The 16,333-nt window shown below is 46.4% G+C and overlaps 1 protein-coding gene across 2 annotated transcripts in view; it reads right to left on the reverse strand.

The window, feature by feature from the left end:
- Positions 1–16,333, reverse strand: part of SH3PXD2A (SH3 and PX domains 2A) — a 331,374-nt gene that overhangs the window by 84,214 nt on the left and 230,827 nt on the right. For both annotated transcript variants that reach the window (XM_019502762.1, XM_019502761.1), the window contains exon 7: positions 15,364–15,408. In XM_019502762.1, coding sequence (XP_019358307.1) covers positions 15,364–15,408 — 45 coding nt within the window. The remainder of the gene's footprint in view (positions 1–15,363; positions 15,409–16,333) is intronic.

Genomic DNA, 16,333 nt, shown 5'->3' on the forward strand with positions numbered 1-16,333 from the left:
AAAAAAAAAAAAATAAAAAAAAAAAAAAAAAAAAAAAAGCTTAAAACATAGCGAACAAATCACAGTGCGTCAGGACAGAGTCTGAAAATAAGCCTCTTCCCAACATGGTTTCCACAAGCTTTGTCCCCATTCAGAGAGAGAAAAAAAATCCCGGGCAGAAGCAGCATCAAATCCGGAGGCAGAGCTACGTCCCAGCAAACAGACAGAAAAAACAATCGTCTCTCCCTTCGGAGGATCAGCTCCTTCTCTGGTCTTAAAAGCTGAAGCTGAAAGTCAAGAGGGGGTTGTGGACACCAATCGTATCCGTCTGCACTGCAGCCCTTAAATAGAAACACATGAGCAGGATTGAAGGGGGAAAAAAAAAGAAAAGAAAAAGGAGGTGGGGGTGGAGGAAGGGAACGAGGGGAGGGCGGCGAGACTGTTTACTTGAACCAGAAGAGAAGTTACAGTGCCAGATTCCTACTAAACACGGCCCCCCCTTCCCACTGCCTTTTCCAAGAGTGCTGCATTCCCGTCTAGGGGGGGAAAAAAAAAAAAAAAGCCCTCGACTTAAGAGCAATGCAGCCTCAGAGAAAAAATGCACAGCAAAAACCAGGAGATTTCTACCATCTCCTTCCCCTTCAGTGTTTTTGGGGAGGCTCGTGAGCCAGTGTGAAAACGCTCAAGTTACTTCATTTCGTTCACCCCCCACCCTGCAGTTTTCAGCTGTCAGGAACTGTATAGGAGGGAATCTGTGTTTTAGGACAGGAACCAGGGGGGTGGGGGGGAAAAAAAAAAAGATATGCCTGTAATATTACACACACTTCTTCCTGACAACAACTTCCCCGCCCCCCCAGCACCCCGCCACTCAGACACGCACCCCATGGCTTTTTTAGGGCTTTGCAAGTCTCCTTTAATGTGAAGCGGCAAGCCAGGCATTTTGCACAGCCAGAGATGGAGGCAGGACGATCTGCTGTACAGCAAGCTGCGGCAAACGCGGGGATGCCCTTCACTCATCACTCAGGCATAGCATAAACAGTGTGTACCAGGCCACCCCATCTCCAAACACACTTCTGCTGGGAGACTGCAAACAGAAGTGCTACGAAAGCATTTTGGAAGCTGGTAGTTTTCTTCACAAGTTTATGTTCTAACAGGGATTTTTTTTTTAAATACAGATTCCTGTTCTGACATAAAAGGCATCCAGAATTGCTATTCAGAACCGCCAAACACACAATCCATTTGCAGACACTAAGTGATTTACAGCCTTGCCTACACGCCACCGACTGGGGCACCAGCATTTCTTGCTGATGCTGAGAAGAGAGTTCCCGTCACAGCCTAGAGAGACAAGAAGGGCAATGGCAAAGTGATATGCCCAAAGTCAGTGGAAGCAGCAGGAATAGCGCCTGGGCTTTCCACAAATTGTCGTTCAAGACACTAAACCACGGTACTTTTCTGTTCCACAGATGAGACCCATCAGAGCACAGCCCAACTGCAGAAGCTTCCTCAGCCTGGAGAACGGCATTTGTACCTGAAAGCTTGCAAAGACGACTTCTTCCGACTCTGACTTGATCTGATAAGAGAGACAAGGTTCTTTGGGCAAGTCTGATATGCCCATGTCCTTAGACCAACGCAACTACAACCTAGACCCCTACCAGCAAAGGCTCTTATTGTTATCCCAATCCACACCATACATGCTGGGTTTGCTCGTCTACCTTTGTTCAGGCTGAAAAATGTAAATGGATTCTACAGACCGAAAGAATTTGCCCTGAGATTTTCCTTTGGCAGGTAACCAGTGCCTCATTCATTAGGCCTGTCATTTGACAGAGTGTGGGGAAACAGAGGCAATTAGTCCAGTCTTTTCCTGACACTGAATGCTATCAGATTGCCTCCCTCCAGCCCAGACTTCAGACAATTTAGAAAACTAATCAGAAAACCTCTTCCATGTGTCACCTACACAAACAGCATACAGCGTGCAAAGTCAGAGGCCAATCTTAAAAAACATGGAGCTAAAAAAAAAAAAACAAACAAAAAGAGAAATCCTCCTTACTTTCCAGTTGGCTCACAATAGCATTAAAAGAGCGAGACAATCTCAGTCAAAACGAGAACGATACAACCTTTACTCACCTGGTATCACATCCACTTCAAAATACACATGTGCATTTTTATTTTTATTTTTGAAAAGGGCTTAATTCCCATAAATGCTCTGGAAATGAAAAGCAGCAGTTTATCTGCAGAACACACTGCATCAGCGCTTACTTCCCGCACCCCAATTTCCTCTCCGCAGGCAGGCAGGCACTCTTTCACCTGCAGGCTCTCCGATCAGAACCAGAAGTCATCGCAGAGACGGATCTGCCTGTGCGCCTGCAGAGTCAAATGATGAACGTTTATGTGCCGGAGCAGCCCGCACGCGAAAAGTCATTTGATCTGACAAGGGCAGAATGCCACCAGGTCGTGGGGTCCGTGATGGAAGCTGCAAGCTGAATTTTTACCTGGACGGTGAAATCTGTACTTAGATAATCTGTGCAGGAGATTTAGTCTTAGCTCAGCAAGTTAACATGAGCAAGAGACATGAACACAGGTACAAGGGGAGTTAGGAAGGACATGGGCAAGGGTAAAGAAGGTGGAGTTCCTCCCCCCACCTTTCAGATGACTAGGTTCAAAAAAGCAAAGTGAAAAAATGAACAACAACAACAAAAAAAAAGTCACCAGTACTCTAGGGCCCAGCTTCCATCAGGACACATCTGTCCTTAGTAAGGGCTACCCAGGTTAAAAGGTGTAAATTGGCACTTATTAGCACAAAGATTTGAGCCAGAAACACAGATACCAAAGGGGCAGATTTGCCAGCTTAGCTGAGAGAAGACTTCTTTCAGCGGCATTTTAGAGCCCTTCTCCATACCTCGGAGTACAAGATACTAAAGATTGTCTGGCTACATAAAGAGGCCTCCAATATGCTGGATCTAGACAACCATAAGTCTAAAACGTGGTAGGACTTCCTTCGTCCTTGCACAGTGGATACTCTAAACCAAATCCAACAGTCTATTTGTGTGCAACTCTTTGTTAGTATAGCAATTAGCATTTAAATACTGAGTTGAGAGCAACTTTTACACAGCTGCTTGGTGAATGTGCTTGCTATAGGATCTCCAAGAAGAGAAGTAGGATTAAAGAAAAAAGCCATGCTGTATACCACCTGAGGCTGTCCTCCTCCCCAGAAGTGTCTGCATACCTCTGGAAACCTGGGGGTTTTGGGGCACTGGATAAGTAAGAAGGCCAGCACACATATTTGCAGAGGTGGTATTTCTATTAAGCCTCATCTGGCCTGCAAAACAGATTTCACTGGGAGCCAAGAGTGCTCCTCACCTTGGTTCAGCACACCTGGAATAATCCCTGCAGGATAAGATGCTGAACAAGTGAAATAGCTCAACAGTAGCACCTGAGAAGTGGGGGGGAGGGAAGAGGAAAGTCCATCTCTCAAGATCCAGAGGTCTCAAGTGTTTCCCCAGGTGGTAAAAGCTTGCAGTGCTTCTCTGCACAGCAAGACCCAACGGTTCCCTTCCCACATGCCACAGCCTCCAGTCCTTCCCCTGCTACACATGCCGTGCTGACGCTGCGCAGAGGAAAGGCCCCCCAAAGAAAGGCACTAGATCAGGTTCCTGAGCAGAAGCGCAAGTTTGACCCCGGAAGACAGAGCACCTTGCATGAGGCTTTAAAACCAAGCCTTGTAAGCCATTCAAAACCCTGAGAAAAGGAGACAGAAACAAAGCAGCATTGATTCCCCGGGGAGAGACTCTCTCTCTTGCTCACACGCTATGGACATAGCTTATCAAAACCAAGCAGAAGTAAGTCCTACAGCCTTCAAAAGGACAGTCCACACAGAAATTGGGACATCGTTTCCACTTCTAACATTTGCTGACCCCAACCAACAGACCCTCCCCAGAGCAGGACGCACGAGTAGGTTGCAGAGCCGAAAGAAGGAGTTTGCTTGCCTCTCAGTCTGTATTTGCCTTGCGGCCGCTTCCTAGATAAAATCTTGAGGAGACCCCTCCTCTCCATAGGGCTCCACGTCACAATCCAGCCGTTCCTCGCCCCGGCGTCCCACGATGCAGTCGCCCTCCAGCACCAGGCCGTATGTACTTTAGAGCCTGTCCATACCACTCCTGGAAGCAGGCGGCTTGCTGCTAAGTGACACAAGCCCAGCCTGTCCCGCACATCCCGGGGGCGAGCATAGCTGCTTCTGTCACCGAGCACTGCTAGACGCTGCAGCCTCCTAAACAGCAATGAGGAGCATCGGTACTGAGTAATTTCTGCTTCCTCCTCTGTGATGCAACAGCTAAGAAACAGCAGTTTTGCAATAGCCAATAACTTAAGCCACCAACAGGACACAAAAAAAAGAGTTGTCTGGATATGGAAATCTGAGAACCCCGATTTCTGCCAAAAGTCTTCTGCTGTTATCAGGCACATAGATGTGTCTGTTCTTTTAATCCATACTGCGCCTGGGCTTTTATAATGCCCTTTTATGATCATCTACCAAATGTTTACAAATTCAAACTAAGTTGGTATAAAGCTGGGCAATAAAAAAAAAAAAAAAAAAAAAACTTTTAAAGCAGCCAAAACCACAGAAAACGGTCAGTGAATACCTTCTAAGTGCGATTCATAGTGGAAGAACTGATTGATGAGGATTTTTCCTGGTTCAGGTCCCCCTAGTCCTTAGCGAGCACAAGTGTCATCGATACAAGCAGGGTATGCACAGGGTGTCTGGGTGAACTTAACAGGTACCATCAAATTGTCCCTAGTTTTCATATAGCAAACTTGGAGTTAAGTGCTGTGCTATATTTAGCAAGAAACAGCTGTGGTATTTCAGATCCAGCTGTGTGGATAACTCGTAATTCTGGGATTTTCTAAAGGGTATATCTTTGGGACGCTCATCTTTATAAGGCTGGTTAACAACAGTGGCACTCCCACTGAAATCAGTATTTCTCCACCACCACATCCTAACCTCTAAAGATGGGGTGTAAGGGCTCTTCTAACCGAGTTTGAATGCTGCAATCCTTTAAGGTTTCTCTTACCCTAAAGACAGCCTGAGATGCCTTTCCCATGGTCTGAGGCACGAACTAAAGCTACTGGCTTACTTACTCTTGACCTTTAAAGAAATTCCACTTTCAGCCAAGACGGAGACCATCTCTACATATGTGAAGACATTAAAATGTTACGTTACGAAGGTATAGGGTGCTCTAACATGTTAGAAGACACTTGGGGAACGAACCCTTAGCACTGCTGCATCCCATCTTTTTTTTCTCCCACCATGTATTGTACAGAGCTTTGACCCAAGGGTCACTGGAAGATTAGCCAGCTACTGTGCAGCAATTGGTAAGCCATTTCTATTTCATTCAGCCCCATTTTGTGAGGGTGAAACACGTGGGGAGGCAGAGTACCAAGCAGTGAAAAGCTCCGAGAAACTGAGACTCGGCAAAGCATGCAAAGCTTCCAGAACCCAACGTTAGTCTCTTGAACAGTTGAACGGTTGAAAAATACATAGACCCATCCCTGACATCCCTTAACACACAGTCCATCCCCAGCAGAGTTCAGCTCACTCCCTTCTCAAGTCTCAATTCTTATGCACGATGCCAGACAGACAGAGACAGGAGACTATATTAGGTTAGTCTCAAGCTTCTTCCAAAGGCTCTACTTATGGAGTGCTTGGCCCAGTTTAGATCTCCTGGCAGGACCGGGCATTTTATGCATAATGCCAGCCTGCCTGAGAGTTGTATACATACCACTTTAGCAGCAGTGCCAATCTACCAACAAGTGTCTGCTTATTTAAGGCACAGGTGTCAGCCTCTCCCCAGGCTGGATCCATAGGGCCAGTGGCAGCTACGATCGGTCCAGGGACAGCGGTGGGGATCCGGCAGGCACAGGGCAAGCGAGGGCTGTAGCTGCACAACCCTCATGCCACAAACAGCCAAGTCTTGCAGGGTCCAGGGGCCCCCAAGTCTGCAGCAGACCCTGCTCCCAAAACTTAACGCTGCAGCAGGCCGGATGGGATGGATCTGCAAGGCTGCATCTTCAACATCTCCCATTTAAAGCACCTGCAGTATCCCAGGATTTGGCAATGGAGGAAACCCACAATGTCAGGCAAACTGGTTTAGCCCTCACTAATATGAAACTACTTCGTGTTGTACAACTCCTAATACATCTTCCCCATCTACCTCACTCACTGTGGAATTTATTAGTGTATTGTCTCCCATTACCCCAGTTCAGCCCATCTTTTCATGCCAGCGATTCCTAGTCAGGGCAGCAGGCCATCCCAGTCCCTCTAGAGGGTTTTATGGCCCCATCCCAGAAACATTTCTATTTAGCTAAAGTTTTCTGGCAGCAACAGTTTGTGGGGGTTTTGGCACCACTCAACATACCACACACAAGACATGCATTTCCTTCGCAGGTGTTGTAGGAAACGGGCCCAACTCGAACATTTGGGCTTGTCTACCTAAGGAAAAAAATCACCAGAAGAAAAAAAGTAGACCGATTCCCTGGGGCTATGCCAGTCAACTTCCTTGCATAGATAATTTCTATTGGGTACATGGGGAAAATAAAAGGTATTTAGACATGAACCAGAGAGCAATGGAAAGGCAGCTGAAGGAGAGGTTTCAAAGAAAAATTTAACGCTTTATAGTGGCTGTAACTAACTGAATAAGACAGGGCAGACGTATTAGCAGCAACACTAACGGTAACTTCATCTCCCAGTTTGGTTGAGCCGAGTAATTGGAAAAACAGGGAAACCAGGTTGTAAAACAAGTAACGTGTCCTGGATGGGGTAGCGTGCTAGGCGGTAGACAGATGTTGGCAGTGCGAGAAAGACGGGATATTCTACATTGTGGGGTAGCGCGGAAAGACTTTGTGCACAGACCAACCACAGATGCTTCCTCAGCCTGACGAAGGGTGTTTGTGCCTGAAAGCTTGCTAAGAAATGTTTTTTCCAACCATTTGAGTTCGTCTAATAAAATACCAGATTTACCGGAAGAACCTTGTCTGCCCATGTCCTTGGGCCAAGTTGGCTACAACCTATACCCTGAAAGACTTTGTGAACATTTTGAATTCTAAATTTATGTTTATTTTAATAATGGCCAACGTTGCCATTCTTAAAGCAAAAGCAGGTCTCAGTCCTGGACTTTAGGGTCAGCTATGGAGTTTGGAATAATTCAGATCACGGGCTGCAATTCAGGCGCCATCTCCATTTCTTAGCAACAGAACAGCATTGGCAAAAGTGTTTTACTTCACTACAACCTTCTCCAGTGGTTTAATTGGCTGCCTCTACCAGGAGATTTATTTGTGGAATGTTACATTATTGTCTGGCTTCTTTTGCGACCGGGGCCAAACATTTCTTTGATTCATGGAGGAAAGATTCGGCAGACAGGCGACGTTATCCCTTCTTGGGAAGTACAAACAGGCAGAGAGTACAAGGGAAGGTCACGAGTTCCAGAGAGCACGTGGTTCGGACCCAACTGTTTAGATACAACCCTTGCAAGAAGGGACGCAGCCAACGCAGCTCAGTCCAAGATTTCAAGTCTCCACTGAAAAAATTCAAACCGGTATTTCCTGAATTACTGCAGCTGCCAGTCATTCAAAGATAAAAATCAGCAAGTGCATAGACGCACTGTCCAAAATATTAGAGGCACCAGTTCATGTACAGTGGACTGCATATTAAAGTAAAATTATATTAAAATATACCTATATGCACAAGGTGCAATGCCACCCATGTGATGTCATTCCTCCCACCCTAACCCAAACCCATGTCCTCCTGAGGCTTCTCCGTGCACTGCAAGTGAAGGGCTAGACATTTCCATGGTGATCAGCTGGTTCCTCCTCTCCCCTACCAATCCCCTCAACAGTGCGGACACAAAAACTCAGACACCGGTATTAAGGCCCTGAGCTCCAATTGCTGCTTCTTTGGTTTTTTTTCGGGGTCTCTAGGAGCAGCTGAATGGAGACCAAGCCCATTATAGCAAGGGTTAGGCAGCTCTAACTGGCTTGATTCCCAGGCACTGAGCAGTGCAGAGCTGATTGATCCTCCAAGAACACTGAAAGACCAAAACACTACAATGCCACCTAGCCAAGTGTTTGAAGGTAATTTAAGACAGGTGGGGGTGCAAGGTTGCCTGTGACTAAAGACAACCATATATAACTGTACACACCTGGCACAGTGGATCCCTTCTGTAACTGCATTAAAGGCCTTGGAATTGCATGGTCAGTCATTTGCACACCATTCAAGAAGGGGACAGACAGAGAGAGAAAGGAAAAAAAAAAAAAAGAGAAAAGAACAGAAGAAAAGAGAAAACCCACAGCAAAGTTGTTCTTTTTCTATATGCTTCTTGGGGGATTTTCCAATCCAAATCTTGACAAAAATCAAAAGTTAACATGTTAAATATTGCCAAGAGTAGCTTGCTAGTCTTTGGATTACTATTATTATTATTTTTTTAATCTGTTGTTGTTTAAAGAAAAAGCCAAGAAACATGAGAAGTGGGGAGGTGGGTGGGTGGGGCGAGATTCCCCAGCCCCACTTCTTAGGAAAACTGGCTTGCACTTTACAGAGTCCAGCTGACTAGGTTACAGGTAGAAGCAGTTAAGCAAGCCTTCCTTGAGTATTTTGCACACAGATGTGCTAAACCACTTGGAGATCATTCAAGCAGCTGCCAGACAGGGCCCTGCACCAATCTGGAATTGCCTAGTCCTTCAGCACTTGGCTCTGCATTATGAACACATTGCAGCAGTAAGAAGCATTTTACAGAGTATGAGGCAGGCTAGTTGGGGACAGGCATGAGAAAGAGCTAGTTAAAAAAGAAGAATAGATATAATATTATTACATGTATACACACACAAGAGATAAAATAGTATATTTATATATACACATACATATTCAACCAGCCTAGCAGCACATGGCAAGGAGAGGGTTACCTTTCACGAGCTTAGGAAATATTGCTGTAGCACGCAAGATCTGATCTGGCATCGAGCTAGACACCCACCGCTCCCAATGACTTCAAACGAGAGGAAAGGGCACACAGCATCTCTCCAGGTCGGACCCAGAACAGGCCTCCTACTGAAGAGATGCTTTGTTTTCAGCAAAAGTGCTAAGCCTCTTACTTGGGGTTATCGAGTGCTCACAATAAGTGTAAACTCTAAAATATCAAGGCCAGGGAGTACAAGACAGAGTCAAGTGGGTTAAAGAGTACAGAGTAATGGCCTCCCGTCTGTGGGGGACAGCTCACTTCCGACTCAGGAGCTCAGATACAAGCACATCTGGAATTATTCTGCCCCCCATTCTCATTTGCCCGGTACCAAAATGGATATTTGAGTAGAAGGATCATACAAGAACCCAGATAGGCAGACTACTGTACAGCACAGCAATTCTAACAGCCTGAAAAAACCCTCAGACTTGAAAAATGGGTATCGGGGTTAAGCCAAACGAGAAGCAAACATTCAGAACAAGGTGCGCTAAAACTTGTGTGAAGAAGTACGTACATTAGTATTGGTCCCATGTTGCCTACTATCAGGCAATGCCGTTGGTCTCTTGCATGTTTTTAACTGCATAACTGTGTAGCAAGAGCACCCCCCCACACCCCATGTAGACAGCAAGGAGGGCCTGTAGGTAAGAAATCAGAGAAATAGGGCAGGACAGAGATCACCTAGTCCAACCCCCTGCCTGAGACAGGATCAACCCTATCCAAACCTTTGGATTTCCCCACCTTTCCTTCCGTCGGCTCAAAACCTTGATCTTTCATCATTATTCTCGAAATGGTTATGGCAGATGCAGGCTTCAGAGACTCCTAGACATCTGTCGAGTGTCAGGGTACTTCCACAGCTGTGCTGGACAGTCCGAGCCAGAGGAGTTTCCATCATTCCTCCTTGGTGACATTTTCACAGCCTCTTTCCGTCCCTCCTGTATCTGCGTAAGCATCCTGCCATCGCTTTCTATTCAATTCAAATTGTCCTTACTCCTCATTATGCTTCTTATGTGCCGTGTCAGCCTATAGACTGCACCTCTGTGCCTAAACTATTGTATTCATGCAGCAGTCTAAGCCAGTTGGCCCCGACTCCAGCTACACACACTGAACTCCTCCATAGAGGGCACAGGAAAGTAGGGCTGGAAGGGGCCTCACAAAGTCATCTAGTCCAGCCCCTGCTCAACCCAGGATCATCCCTGACTAAACCACTAAGTCATCTCAAGTCCAGTGTCTGTCCAACCTGAATGTTTCCAGGGATAGAGTGTCAACAGCTTCTCTAGGTAGCCTGCCTCAATGCTACGCCAAAAAGTCAGAGTCGGAAGCCTCCAACCTAGGTTTCCTCTGCTGCAGTCCAAGGCCATTGCTCCTAGCCCTTTCTTTCTAGCTGTAGGGAATGAGGCTCTCTCCATCCCCTCAAACTGCCCTTCAGGTATTTGAAGGCACCACATATGACATTAGATCATGGGTCTGGGAGAACTGACCTATGACGAAAGGCTGCAAGAACTAGGGTTATCTAGTCTGGACAAGAGAAGACCGCGGAAAGATTTGATAACAGTCTGCAAATACCCACAGGTTGATTATAGAGAAGATGGAGATGGGCTTTTCTTTGTGGCCATAGGGGACAGGACTAGGAGCAGCGAGCCCAAGCTACAGCAGGGGAAACTGAAGTTGGAGATTAAGAGGCCCTTCCCGTAGGAGGGTGGTCAAGCATTGGAGTAGGTTGCCAGGAGAAACTCTGCAAATCTCCAGCCTTGGAAGTTTAAGAGCAGGTTGAGCACGTGTTTTGCTGGGGTGGTTTAGTCAGGGATAATCCTGGCTTGAGCTGAGGGCTGGACTAGGTGACTTGCGAGGTCCAGCTCTGCTTTCTTGTGCACCCTCCCTGCGCTCCAAAAAGCCTTTCAAGGCCTTGCAGCAGGAGCTTCTGGTGCTGCCACCTGCTCTGTGCACAAGTCGGCAGCTCCAGCCTCCAGGGCTGTCAGGCCAGTGTCTTTTCCCAGGAACCAAATAACCCTCACTTTGAGATGCCCAGATGAAGAGAAGTCCCCACTGAGTTTCGCAGTTAACAGGGGCACCAGGCTGCCCAGGGGCATCTGGACCTTTCCCAGATTAGTTAATAAATGGGCAAGTGATTTGGAATAGGACACAGACCAAAAGCTAATCTAGTTGGTAGTGAATCTGCACACGAGTCAGAACTAGTCCGGGCCCTGTAGCACTTGAAACGGAGAGCTCCAGCTCACTGAACTCATAGCCTCTCGCCGGGTTTCTGAACCACAGGCTCAGGATGACATCTGGCTGGTTACCAATCCTCCCCCATTTTCCTCATGCTAAATTACATTAATAGCTACCAAAAGGGTATACAATTTCCTAACCCTAATTTTCCACATAAGCAATTGTTGTATCCATTACACGGCCATTCTACCAGTCACAAGAGGGAGAGTTTTTCAACTACGAAAGGGAAGGGGGTACATAACACTCTTCCATTAAGGCATGATCCTCCTTAGAAAGCCAGAAGTCTTGAGTTATGCAATTTGACACAACTGACAGCAAATAACACTGTAGGGAAAAAAAAAAAAAAAAAGAGAGGAATTCAGACTCCAGGACTTGCCACCACTCATCATAACCAAGTTCTCCTTCATTTTAAAAATAGCTTAAAAACCACACTGCTTTTTCATAAGGGTCAACAGACCAGATACTCGTATAACAAAACAAAAATGAAGTCAGTGAGTTATGCCAGCAGAGAACAAGTTTTTATATGGGCGAAAAAATGCCTATAGCCCTGGAATATAGGAACTCCCATTAATTAGGCTGGTAATATCAAGAGAGGTGAGTACCAATTACTAAACAGAGGAAACAAGCACTCTCAAAGTCAGACTGCATGAAGTTATCAAAAAATATCAAAAGATGAATGAGCATCTTGGTTTGCAGAGAGGACTTTTGGTTAAAAGAGCATGCTGCAGTCAATGGGCTACTCAGCTTTGAAGTCCACTTTGGGGTAGGATTTTGAAAACTGGCCTTCAGAAGCCTTTTAAGAACACCAGCTGTGGAGAAAAATGAGTTTTGATCATTCTTAAATCCACCGCCTCCAGAAATACGCTGCAGTTATAATGGGTTCGAGATCTTGATCAACACAGGGTTTTTAAATGTGAAGAGCCTCAAAACTGGAACCGTTAAAAAACAAAAGAAATACAATTCAGAGATGACACTATTTCCAAATTCACAACTGGTCTTGGCATTCAAGTTTTCAGACTAGACTCGTCGCACCATGCAGCCACTCGTCACAAAGGGATGGCGCACTCTGAACTCATCAAGACAGATGTGCTTAAGAAAGGTCGTGGCTTGTGGAAGCTTTTCTTTTGCGGGGCAGGGGGAGATGCAGTTTCAGCACCTAAAACCATTCAAATTCCAGAGTTGTCAACTCTCACAAAAGAAGTCTTGAGATGGTGAGTGCGCGGGGAAAGGAAGAGAGGCACGCTGCAACTTCTTGAGCCAACCTGTACAGACGTATGGCTATTTGAAGAGTCCCTCTCTTTTCCTTTAAGTCACTGGGGGGCTGGGGTGGGAAATACAACACCATGGACACCCTCACACAAAGCTGGTCAGTAAAGGAGAAGATTTTGGTTTCAACTTTTCACAAAGTTTCTAAAAAGAAAAAGCTCTCTCTGAATTTGAATGAGTTGGCAACACAGAAGCCCTAAATCTGGTTCAGAAGACAAGAAGTTTTTCTTCCTTGCAATGAAAGATGCCTGCTGGGGCCGTTTCAACTCCCAGAAAGGCATATTTCCATAGGTGCCATCATCAGGCCTCACCTTGGATTTAAAGGAAAGAAAAATACAGGTTCCAGCTGAGCATGTTCGCAGAAAATCACAGGAATAGCACCTTGCTGGTAGTGCCCATCAACCAGGCAGAGAGTTTTAGAAGTGTAAGAGTCCTTTCAGTAACGTTTCTTATCATGTCAGTCAACCTGGTCTGAAAAATGTGAAAGAAGAATGGGGGACAGAAATGGCGACACACAGAACCATACCCCGCTCTTCCTGAATAACTTCCCCAGAACAGGGCATAATGGAAAGAAAAATCCTTTTGAGAATGGGCAGAATCTAAAACTGAATCTTCCACATCCCCACACCCTCCAACTATTTTGTCAAGCAAAAGAGGAAGATCTCTCAGTCTGGCTGCTCCCCCCCCAAAAAGGATCTATATATCAAGTAAACTCACATCTGTGAAACAAGTTAATCTTACAAGCGCCCCTATGTTTCAGGCATAAAATGTATGGTTTTTGGCCAAGACGTAGAGTTCTTCCTTAGTCAGTTGACTGAATATGACCAACTGATTTGCTAAGAGTTACATGGCCATTACTAACAGGAGAACAGCACAGGTTTCTGGAGAGAATTCATAGTGAATACTACAGGGAAATGAAAACACATGCCACTAGTAACACTGACACAATCAGGGCTTAGCATGGGAACAGTGTTTGAATTCACCTGCGCAGGCACATTTGCCCCCTCAAGATGACTTGTGCAGGAATCGAGGGGTAGTCTGCCATCTTGCACCTGACATTTCTTTACAGATTCCTGACCTTTTCTTTCACCCAAAGGTGCAGACAAGCATCTCTCCTGGGTGTCTGCAAGGCAGCTCCTGAAGGCAGGTGCTAGCAAGCAGCCTTCCCGATTCCAGAAGGGATGCAGAAATAATGACTTGAATCTGCGTTGGGTGGTGGAGCTCAGAGAGGCTTGTTGCCTCTGGGACAGGACACGAGCTGGTCTGCTTACCAGTCAGTCCAACTCAGCCCATCTGCCCAAAACAATGGTAGCAGCTTGTTACATGCAGTCACCCAGTGCATTGAGAGTGACAGCAAGCCAGGGGCCAGCTGCAAACACCCCTCCATGCCTCAGAACAGCAGCCACCTGCCAGGTGTACTGGGCCCAGGACTCCCGTGGTTGCTTAGACCTTGCAGTAGCTCCTATGAAATACAGCTCTGCTTCTACCTTTAGAAACATGAGCAAGTCTACTTCTTTCAGGCCTGCAACCTCATCCTGAAGTCACATATTACTCACTCTCTTCCCTACCTGCAACACCACTAAAGGGAAGTACCCTGCTCCCATGAGAGCCTGCAAAGAGAAGCCTCTACAAAGGGTGGGAAGAGCCAGGAGCTTTAGGCATTACCTAGGTCAGGTCTTCCACTGGGTGCAGAAGAGTAAGATAGCATTTCCTCACAGAGCACCATGCTGTCAACTGGCCACTGGTTGGGGGTGATCTAGGCAGAGCTATGCCCGTGCACCACTATTGGTATTTACCAGGTTTACAGCATGGGGCCAGGAAGGAAAAACTGCCCTCTTGCCCCAAGCTACATCGGGGGGCGGGGGGCACCAGGACATTAGTTCCTGTGGTTCCCTTGCTTTACTTGTGGCAGGTTCAGGTGTGATGTCTTGTGTTGCAGGGTTGACAGTGCCGTTTTACTAACAGGGTGGACAAAGCACCTCTGTGGGATGGTTTGGATAGGGATGATCCTGCCTTGGGTAGGGGTTTGGGCCCAATGACCTATGGAAACCCCTTCCAGCCACACTTCTCTATGATGCTATGAAGCCTGACCCCGCACGGCTAGTTGCGTAGCCTCACGTTCTTTGCAGTCCACAGCGTTCTCCCTTTTCCTCAAGTCCCTTGCTGCGATCTTGTGGTCAGAGCAGGAGACCAAGAGTGACAGTTGCCCCCTGCCCGCCATCCAGTTTCCAAGCCAATATAAACTGTTCACACAGCCAAGCACGCATCCCTCATGAGCACAATAGTCTGAAGACGTAAGAATGGCACTTACCCTCCCCTAAATCATTTCCTTGCGTTCAGGCGGTTAGATTCAGATAAACATCCCTGTGGTTCAGGTTCAGGCTCTGCTCTGCTCGAGTTTCCCCGGAGACTCTAATCAGTGAAGTCTCTCATTTTACCGACAGCCCGGAGTACAACATCCCCTCCGCCGCAGCAAGAGACCGGGCAGGAATGGTGCCATTTGGACTTAGAGACCTGGTCCCTTTGACTGCCCAAAAACTGCTATTGTCAGCTTGGTTCTTAAAATCTCCCTTTCCCATGGAAAGACATCATCACAGGCATGCAGCACAGCAAGACGCGATCCAGTGCTTGTCGCCATATCAAGGACATGGATTACAGCCAATATGGAGCAGCTCCTCTTCAAGGGCTACCCATTTCTGGAGAGCTGAGTCCAGGAACTTACCAGTGGGTTAGAAGTTTACAACCCAAGTTCAGCTGCTTCTCCATCAAACAAGCCAAAAAAGAGTCACCACAACATGCAGGCTTTGAAGCAGACCTTTCTGGGTCCTCTCCCCTACCAGCTCCCCCGGCATGCTGACTTCTAACAGAGCAAGAGTGCACACAGCAAGCAATTTACCTGCAACATCCTTTTTTGGAGTATCAGACAAACTGGACATCCAAACTTCAAAGTCCAGGAAGAAGGCAGCAGGAAAATAAAGAAGCGTTAGAAAAACAAGCAAGCAGTTTCAATGTGTTCATGATAACAGTTACTGTTTACAATCTCTACCCCTTTTTAAAAATCCACCCCATCAAGTCACCTTCTCCTATGATGCACAGTCAAGGCCCGAGAAGTTGTACCAGCTCAACGAGGATTTATCTATTAGTTAAAATCGCAGTTTATAAAATTTCTTGCGAGCCAGTGCTGGTCAGATGAATAGCTCTTCACGAAGTCCAAAATCTCACATGCAAAATCCCAGTCATTCCAAATAATGAGATTCAAGGCACAATTATACCCAAGGAAAATCCCAGTCGAGTTGCATGGGAAAGTTTTGACCCATTAGGTCGCAGTCCTGCAAACAATTATACATGATTGTAACTTCACTGTTATAAGTAAGGTACTGAGGCCAACAGAACCACTTGCAGCATGAGCTCAGGACATGAATAAGCACTTTCAGGATCACTTCCTTGGATTTTTGTTACCTCGGGACAGAATTAAGGGAGAAAGCAATCTCAAGCTGTGAACAGAAGTTACATTCCTTAGGAAGTGAATAAATGACAGAAAGCCAGTAGATGGGCAAAAAAAGGGTATAACTGCCTTACAAAAAGTTACGAGATTTATGCCCCATTACAGAGGGAAGAAAGGTTTTTTCTAGGATGGTGGGGGCAGTAACTGCATTTTTAAAAAGGTGCATATCTGGTTTGAAAACATGGAAAGTATATGTTTAACATCAGCAAGTTTATTCCTGGACTAGGCATTTGCTGTCCATGAAAATCGGGTTAAACAAGAACTAGGGTCTCAGACGCGCAGCTCCCCGGGAAGAGGGACCCACACCAAAAACCAAACCCCTTACTCCCACCAACTTAACGCGGCTTCCAATATGTCCAGG

The sequence above is a fragment of the Gavialis gangeticus genome, unplaced genomic scaffold (genome assembly GCF_001723915.1).
Source record: "Gavialis gangeticus isolate Ggan-Ray unplaced genomic scaffold, GavGan_comp1, whole genome shotgun sequence".
Lineage (NCBI taxonomy): Eukaryota > Metazoa > Chordata > Crocodylia > Gavialidae > Gavialis > Gavialis gangeticus.